General features: G+C 43.6%; 1 protein-coding gene across 2 annotated transcripts in view; it reads right to left on the bottom strand.

Annotated features, from left to right (window-relative positions):
- Positions 1-2036: 2036 nt before the first annotated feature.
- LOC109387175 (zinc finger CCCH domain-containing protein 7A) overlaps positions 2037-9465 on the bottom strand; it is a 36434-nt gene continuing 29005 nt past the window's right edge. For both annotated transcript variants that reach the window (XM_019650910.1, XM_019650909.1), the window contains 4 exons: positions 7661-7769; positions 5988-6121; positions 4226-4389; positions 2037-2954 (listed from right to left, as the gene is read on the bottom strand). In XM_019650910.1, the coding sequence (XP_019506455.1) occupies positions 2765-2954; positions 4226-4389; positions 5988-6121; positions 7661-7769 (597 nt within the window). In that variant the 3' untranslated portion in view covers positions 2037-2764. The remainder of the gene's footprint in view (positions 2955-4225; positions 4390-5987; positions 6122-7660; positions 7770-9465) is intronic.

Here is a 9465-nt window from a genome sequence, read left to right on the forward strand (position 1 = left end):
GGAGTCCCTGAGAGTAAGGACCCAACTGCAACCTTCCGCATGCCTCTCTGGGGATGATAGGGGCGGCTCGTTACAGCCAGCAAAATTTGCACATGAATGTTCCTATTTCCAAGAGCCAAAAAGGAGCAACCCAAATGTCCATCAGCAGAGGAATGGATAAACAAAAATGTGGTATATCCGTGAAATGGAGTATTATTCATCAATTAAAAGGAATGAAGTACTCATACCTGCTACAACATGGATGAACCTTGAAAACATGCTCCGTGAAAGAAGTCGGTCACAAAAGGCCACATGGTATATGATTCCACTTACATGAACTGTCCAGAACAGGCAAATCCATAGACAGAAAGCAGATCAGTGGCTGCCAAGGCTGGAGGGGCAGGGGAAGTGGGTAGACTGGGATGTGATTTTTTTTTTTTAAGAGAATGAAAATATTCTAAAACTCACTGTGGTAATTGTAACACAATATTTGGACTACACTAAAAATCACTGAGTTCTGCTTTAAAATGGTGAAGTTTTTGTTACATGAACTGTATCTCAGTTTCTTAAATGTTGAAAAAAAAAATCCATCCTGTGGAGATAGATACACATGATCAAGCAGACACACCATTGATGACTGTTTCCCCTGCTATTACTGTTGGAGTTTTGCTCTTTCTCCTCCTCCAAAGTTACCCATTCACTTCTCGGATAGGGGTGCAAGTTCCCTGTGGAATAATTAACACTGACTTCCTAACGTCAAGGCTGTGGCAGGCAGGGTTCTTAGCTGCGAACCAGAGCAAGACACTGGCTGATTTAGGCAGAAGTGGAATTTACTGAAAGGATGGTTGAGAGCACAGAGAATCAATTGCAAGAAGGTTGAAAGCTGTGGTGCAGAAAATGCAACGGAGTGTGAAAAACAAAATTCTCATCTTGACCGCTCACAGGCTCTCCAACTCTTAAGTTTCGAGCCTAGATTCCAAAGGTTAAGACAACCACCTTTTTAACCTGTAAACTGAAAGAGAGCACCAGACTTTTTAACCATCTCTTCTCCCTGGAAAAAGCAGACAAAAGGAGACTGGGAGAAGAAAAAAATGTAACAACGGCTATCAGACTAGGAAGACCTAGCAGGATAGTAACATTGCCAGTCTATTCTACACAAAGTGTCACCCCCAACAGATTATTTGGCAAATAAAATGCACTCCTAATGCTCCTGCTGAATAATACTGGCCCCACTGCCTTCCCACACGTGGAGGGAAACCAGAGTCCTACTATCTTCAAGGAGTCATGAGGGCTTGCCACTCTGCAGCCCCTGGTTCTGCTAAACGCTCCACTTCTCTCTCATCTCACTGCTTATAGCTATGCCCTCCTCTCTACCCTGGCTGGACTCACACGGAACAAAAACCCTTTTCTGTTTCCCCTAAAGCCCACTCGTTCAAGGTCACCATGACGAAGTGGCTTTGCCTGAGGGTTTGCAGGGTTAGTGCATCGCAGCCTGGCAGAGCCCTGTCTTCAAAGTCTGTCAGCAATTCTCCCTGCCTCCGCCCCCAAGGACTCTGCACTGGCAATATCCTCATGAGTGGCTGCCCCCCCACACACACACACACACATCACGACGATAACTCTTCTCCCTAGCTCACTGGGTCCCAGTCTCTGAAACAGGTAGTCTGAGAGGACAGCTTAGCCCTTTCTTTGTCTCTGCCAGCCCCTGCCCTCAGTGGTCTTTCAACAAACACCTCTATGGAGAGGACTGTGCAAGACACTTGTCTCTGCGGAATCCCACAGCCCACGTCTTAGCTGCCCATGTGGACTCCTTGCTGACAATTCATCTGAATGAAACACAGAAGAGCACCTAGAAGAATTACCATGTCAGTCCACAAGAGACGACTCTTATCAACCTAAATTCAGAAGAGTGGCACAGAGTAAAGGTTGCTTTCTTGTCCCTTTAATTTGCATTCTGTCACTAATTACTTAAAAGTGTTATTTAAAGAAAATCGAACCTTGTGATTTTAGTACCCAGTTTCCACAATTCTTTCGGGGGAAAGGACCACACCAAAAAGTGAAAGAAATCTACATATAAAATCTTTATTACAGGCAATATTGGTCCATACACTACACGATACCAACAATACAAGTTTAATCTTTCAAAATCATCATTTAAACAGCAAAAGACCAAGAAATAAAATTTGAGTCAGCTGATTATTTTTCAAAATATTGTCAATGCACATTATCCTCGGTTCCCTTATTACAGTGAAACATACAAATACAGAAAAATACCCCATTTAACGTATATTAGTGTTAAATGGTTATTTGGCTTAAAATCTGAGTTAAGAAAATCCTTTTTAGCAACCTACATACAGATAAGTAGCAAACTTTATTAAACAAATTCATTCTGCTTAAATATGTGTAAAGAATTTCATCCATCATGTGTTCTGATCCTAATACGAGTGTTTAATCCACCATCATGGTTCTTATCTGAAGGACCAAGTCAAGGAGTCGTCCCAGACATAACCTTATCCTCTTCCCCGACACACTTCATCCAAAAGTCTGTTCAACAGATGGCAACCGGGTAGCGGTCCCTCTGCCATTTGATGCCAATGGTGCCATGAGAGCATGGCCAGACCCGTTAAACAGCCCGTTTTCCTACCTACTGTGGGTTGCTGCTTAGGAGGGAGGATAGACGCCAATACAAGCAGAAAACCTGCAGTTCCTCTGCTACGTACCTTAGAACACTTTCAATTTTTCTGGTCAATGCTCTGATTAGGTAACATACATAAAAGCCAGCATATTAGTTTAAATCTTTAAACAAAAAACTATATTTTCCAAAGTCATTATCATTTGGGGCAATTAAGTGATCTTTTCTTGCTTTGTTGAGCTTCATCTTTAGGGCGTCTCTTCTTTCTTCCCATTCATGAAGTTCAGCGTTTCCATGTGCAAATTTACAGCTGCTCCCTTCTGTGCAGGTACCGTTCATATACCTGTCAGGACAAGTTAGCCTGGTTGTTTATAAAAATCACAAGCTGTTTATAAAAATCTTAAAAATGTACACTTCACTAGCTTTATGATTTACATAAAACTCTTAGTTTAAAATCTTCAGGGCCAGCTGAGTGGCTCAGTTGGTTAAGAGCTCACTCAAGATTTTGAGCTCTGAGCAACAGCGGTTCGATTCCCGGCCCAAGCTGAGCTGCCGCTGAGCTGCCAACAGGTGGCAGGATGGCTCAGCTAAAAAAATAAAAAATAAAAAAACAATAAAATCTTCAACCTAGAAAATTGGATATTTGACAGCCTTGACATCCATGATGAATTGGTACTTTAAGCTGTTTATATGTATTTAGTGAAAAATATTTTATTGCTACAATTCAAATATTTTCTCAAACAAAAAGTATTTTAGGTAAATTGATTAAAATTCCCTTTTCCTGATTTTATAATCTAATAAAAAAATGAACTTCTCATTAAAAATAAAAAGAACAAGAAAAATGCTGTTTGATGGGCAAAAAGACTACAGTCCTTCCTGATGTAGTGAAATCAGAAGTGACATTAAGGAAACAGTTTTAGCCTTCCATAGTTTTTTAAATATCACATAGATCTCAATTTGGAAATTAAATATAAACAGTGATTTAACAAAATGAGGAGCAATTCAAAATTATCTAGGTTTCCACTGAAAAGTTTTCTAACTAAACTTAAAGGAGTGATACTAACATTTTCCTTTGACCTGAGTAAAGTTCTAGATTTACACTTGAAATATCCAAAGGCAGTTTCAAAACTGATGAACATCTACAAGAAAGGCTGTGGTGACGTGTAAGATAATCACAGCCAGGAACTCAAAGATGGTCTCGGCAAACTCGAATGAACCTACTTTTGTATTCTGTTACCTTAAGACATTTCAAACCGGTATCGGCAGTCTAGTAAATCTTTTCATGTAAACACAGGAGAAATGTTCAAAGAGCAACTAAAGCTTTGAGCCCAAATCTGAGCTTCCAATATTAGAAGATTTATCACCTAGATAGTCTCTGGGCCGGCTGAGTGGCTCAGTTGGTTAAGACCTCGCTCAAGAGTGTGAGCTCTGAGCAACAGGGTCACAGGTTTCATTCCCGGCCCGAGCTGAGCTGCCAACAGGTGGCAGGATGGCTCAGCTAAAAAAAAATAAAGTAAATAACAAATTACAGATATTCTGTCTACTGACATAATGACCATCAAAGTTACATGAAACCAGCAGCCTTCACGTGGGAAATTGAAGCAACTTACGTACCTATCACAAATACTAAAATACCCTGTTGGGAAGCGGTGCTGCCAGCAGTACTGGTCGTCTTCAGTGTGGAAAACCTTCTCTTTGTGCTTCTCTGAGGAAATGTGGCCTTGCCACTGCTTCTCGCTGTTACAGTTCTTCCCACACATCCAGCAGTGGAAGTCCACCTAAGGGGCACGGCAGACATGCGTCCCATCAGTAGGTGTTGTCTGTGTGTCCCTCAAATACGTTCAGGGGACCACGCAGATGAGAAACCACCCAACCTAAGACCCACTCTGTTCTCAGGGAGCACATCCAGTGGGGGAGCTGGACAAGAGCAGAAAACTCAAAGTCTGAAAGAGAGCCAAGGAGAGGATGCCAACCCCGGGAGGCATGCCAGAACCGAGGAAGCAGAGCACAGGGGCAGTGGATTCGGCCAGGTGTCCAGGAAGTCTCCGCAAGAAGGCGGCAGGAGCTGGTGTGCAAACAAGGATGTCTGCTGGGAGGACCGGGGGCCCGGCTCAGACAAGGATTCTGGGAAGCAGTAACACCATGAGGAGAAAAGCAGAGGACGTGAAAGCCCGGGGCTCACCAACTGGAGAGGGACGAATGAGCGGCACATGAATGAAGCCCCTACTACGGGCCAGGACTTGTGCCAGGCGCCAGGGAAGTGCCCATGAGGGTACGCTGCCCCTGGGGCACAGACCCAGAGAAGGCCCTCTGTTATGGTGGGGTAGAAGAGCTACCACAGACGCAAGCTGTAAGTGTCTGAGTAGTATTTCCCAAACGCCCCGTGTAAGAGTCATCGCAGCACTGGATAAGAATACACTCTGGAGACTTCTGAATACACTCATGAGATTCTGACTCAGTGTGTCTGGGACACAGACGAGACTCTATCTGCTTAAACACCCCAGGTAGCTCTCATGACCCAGCAAGTGTGGGTGATCCTGTTCTGGGAACCCAAGGAGGACCTAAGAAAAGGTGGCAAGGAAATCAGAGCTGAGCCTTGGCAGAGGGGGCGGAGTTCAGAGGGCACATCGCAAGCAGAGACACGGGGCAAGGCCAGGCCACAGACGTGACCTAGATTCAACTGAATCAGTATGGAGAGGTGCCGCAAAACAGAACAAGAAATAAGTAGAAGAACACCTACATACCTACGTCAATTTAAAAACCATGCCAGGCAGAACAACAGATTAGGAATAAATGTCCAAGATATGTAAACATGGCCTGGAAAGATACACACTGGACCCGGTCCCTCTGGGAAGGGGGACAAATGGGGTTCCAGTTTCATCTGTAACTTTCTATTTATTTTTAAAGAAGCAAACAAAACAAACTGTTAACATCAGTTCATTTGGGATGGTGGGCTCAAAATAGTCATTATCCTCCTCACTTTTCTGAAGATTTTAAAAGGGGGAGGGGAGCCCACCTTTCCAGAGCGCTTTCTGTGCGGACAGGCTCACACTTCACTTCTCCATCATAACAACCCCACTCGCAGAGCATTAATAACCTGCTCAGGATCACAGGCTACTAAGAAAGGAACAAGGACTTAAGACTTGAATTTCTCTGGCTCTAAAATCAGAAAAAGGATCCAGGGAAGGATTTTAAAATGAAGAGACTTGGGCTAAAAGTAGGGAGCCCCTGAAGAGAGAAGACGAAGATACCGGAAGACAGCAGGGAATGGCGAGTGATGGAGCCAGGTTCCGGAGAAGGTGGGGAGAACAACGAAAGGCTTCATCTATGGCTCAGCGGCAAAGGAGAGGAAAAACAACCAGCAAACGGTACTTACGCTAACTTCTGCGTAATCTGTCGGCATGTGAATCTGTTTTCCATTTTCCTTGCAGGACTGACTGGCTACATCCTCACTTTTTTCATTTACTTGACTCTTTAGCCAGAGTTCATAAAACTGCTCCATATCTTGTACTAAAGAAAAATGAATCACTTTCAGCAGCAGAGATTTAAGTATACACCATTTAAATCCACGCAAGATCATGCACACTTTTTGTATCAATCAGCCTACGTTTTCAAAACCAAAAGTGAGAGGGCTGAATGGAGACATTATATTAGACACGGAAGACGGTCTGCTGTCCAAGCAGCAGGTGAACTCTCACGGGCAAGAATCAAGTCCAGGACTGTTAGACCACAACAAACATTAGGTTTCAAGTCTAATTATCTCCTCTCTACATTTGTAAGACACTTTGGGGGTGTTTAAAATTCAGAAACCATTGTGAGGATGCTGCTAAAAAAAAAAAAGGCTTCAGCACGGCTTCATGGTGTCCACAGTGAACGCTCGTTATCACTGCCATAAACACACAAGCTACTTACTTGGCTGGGGGGAGCCTGGAGCTGATACGCTCCTCACTGTTTACTGAGAAAGAGGAGAACATACTACTGATGGCACCGAGATTCTGACCCTGATGGGAGTCCGTCAGTCAAGCCACAGTCCCACGGGGACTGACAGGCTGGGGTACAATTTACAACAACACAACCATGACCAGGTCCTGGGCAGTGGCTGCAAGCTGCTTCCTATGGTAAGAACAGGTGTACTCCGCATTATCCCATCAAGTGCTAAGACCAGGTTTCTCAATCTCAGCACTACTGACATTCTGGGCCAGGTAATTCTTTGCTGTTGGGGACTGTCCTGTGCATCATAGGGTGTTTAACATCCCTGGACTCAACCCGCTAGATGTCAGTAGCACATTCTCAAAAGTCGTGACAATAAAATGTCTCTAGACACTGCCAAATGTCCCCAGGGGGACAGGGGTATGTGTGGCCAAATTCATCCCCAGTTGCTGTATGTCCCTACTCCAGGCAAGACAGTGAGGAAGGGTCTTATCCACACAAATCACTGAATTTTGACATGGTTGAAACATGGCAGGTGACATACTCAAATCTGACTGGTTCTTATCATTCAGAGATTGCAGATAACTTTCCATCAGTTAAGATTAAGGAACAATGATCCTTAAAGTAAAATATTTTCTGGTCAAAAGCGAAAGGTCATCTGAGGCTCCTTTCAAAGACTCCCACAATAAACTAGCAGTTTGTGTGACCAAGAAAAACCTTCTCTCCTTGGGCCTTTGAATCTGGGCCTGTTCTACCAGTAGGGCCTCCTTGAAGAAAGCACCAATTCTAATCTGATGAATTCCCAGGGTGACTATTCACAACAGGAGCAGGTGATCTGATGTAGGCGGCCACAGGAGGACTAAGGTTCCCCAGCCCACGACTTCAGACCCACACCTCCGACATCACAGGATGCAGACCTACAGGTGTGAATCCAGGTCTGAGCTAAGCCAACACACACTAGATGCCACAGTCTTTTCCACTGAGCAAAAGGAACAACTGTTTAGGATGCAAACTGCTTCCTGTGTTCACAGTCAGCTGGCATATTTTCAGAGAGGAAAGAAACTTGCAGGCGAGCTAGATTTCATGGATGTCAAGGCCAAAGGTAAAACATTAACTTACTCCCGTTCTCCTTCATGTACGTCCACACTTTTCGTTCCTCAGGACTGTGAGCAAAAGAACAGTTTCCAACATATTGACATTTTTTCCCAGAAGCAATATGATTGCACAGCTGTATAAAAAAATATGAATGTAAGACAGAGCACATTTAGTAAAACTGCCTAATTTTTACATGCAAGCAAAATAAGCATTATTGTCCATGCTAATATAATTTTTAACTAAGATTAATCTGATTCTATTCAAATTGACTATAAGCCCAAAATACAGGAGACGATATCAACAGTAAGCTTTCTATCTCAACATTTTTCAAAAGAAAATTTCCAAAGGAAAGAATGAATTGGAATATGGAATGTTTTCTTCCAATGTCTACAAACTCACTTATTCAGAGTATCTGCTTTTAACAAAGCAAAACATTTTATCTCCGAATGCAAGTCTCTGGCCCCCTCAGTCTGGCAGTGCCTACTCTCTGCTGCCTACCACCCAGGATACCTCCCTGCCAGCACATCGGAAGCGGTAAAGAAGCTACAGACTACTCCAAAGGTACTAAGCAGCGTCGGAAAAAACTCAGACATTTAGCTTCCTTATAACCAATACTGGCAGCGAACCTTGGCCGTCACTCACCAGATGTGTATTTTCTGAAGACAATTATTATACTAGCCAGGCCACCCAGTTACACAGCATTCAAACAATGCCTCTTCTGGTTATCTGCATTTTTATTTCACAAAGTAAATACAGTGATGCTGGTAGGAAAATCAGCGACAGCAATCAGAACACAGACTTCCCTAAGAACCTTGACTATGAAGAACTAAGACAACCTCCATCACCAAGAGAGCTCACTCTTAAATATCAATACACTTGTCACTGTAGCGCACAAATCCCAGGACAATTAATTGGTAGCTTATCTTAGTTTGTGTTTCAACAGGAGCTGGCCCTATATATTCGTTTGCATGATATTACTTGCTTAGCATTGGTTTTTGCTAAAACTCTTAATGGCGAGCTTGAACACTGCACATTTTCCCCCTTGGACCAAGGTCAATGACCTCCCTTAGACTCTTCTGTGTCAAGTCAGAGGTCAGTAAAACATCCTATGATGGGCTTCCCTGTGTTCTTTTCCCAGGCAAACCCCAGGAAGTACTTAGTCAGGCCTTACTAGGGAAACATTTAAGAAGCAGGGAGACAAAAAGATAAAGGAGAAGGCCGGCCACTGTGCCGGGTTTTGATGTAACACCATCTCAGGTAATCTTCCCTATGACGGAATTACTCCCGTTTATAGATGAGCAAACTGAGGCTCCGGAGCTTGATGGGGGCCCTTCTGGCAGACTCTGAAGCCTATCTCTTTCCACCTCACCACACTATCTACACACATACAAACACAGAACATGATTTCTTCCTTTGGAAAAAGGACCCCCTAGCAATACCTAGTATGGCAGAAAAAGAAAAGAAGCCACTGTAACATGGCACAGCACTACACCACATCCAAAATTTCAGAATAAACAGTAGTCCTAGGCAGCAGCCTCCTGAACTAGAATTGTTCTTAGTCATCTTTGTTTTAACAAAGTATTAAGGAACACACCCATCATCTCCGCCATCTTGTAAAACAGAGGCTATCAATGGTTCCACTCAGCCTTCTTGCCGTCCTACATAACCCACTGACTAAATCACCCAAATCGATGAGTCTGAAACCACTGTAGAAACACAAACACACCACGTCCTTCCAAGGCTGACCCTGTAACCTGTATACGTTTTAGAAAATGCAAGGTACACTGGGCGATGGAAATTAACCTGCCTCTTCCTCTTCCTCAGCTCTT

The sequence above is a fragment of the Hipposideros armiger genome, unplaced genomic scaffold (assembly GCF_001890085.2).
Source record: "Hipposideros armiger isolate ML-2016 unplaced genomic scaffold, ASM189008v1 scaffold_149, whole genome shotgun sequence".
Classification (NCBI taxonomy): Eukaryota; Metazoa; Chordata; class Mammalia; order Chiroptera; family Hipposideridae; genus Hipposideros; species Hipposideros armiger.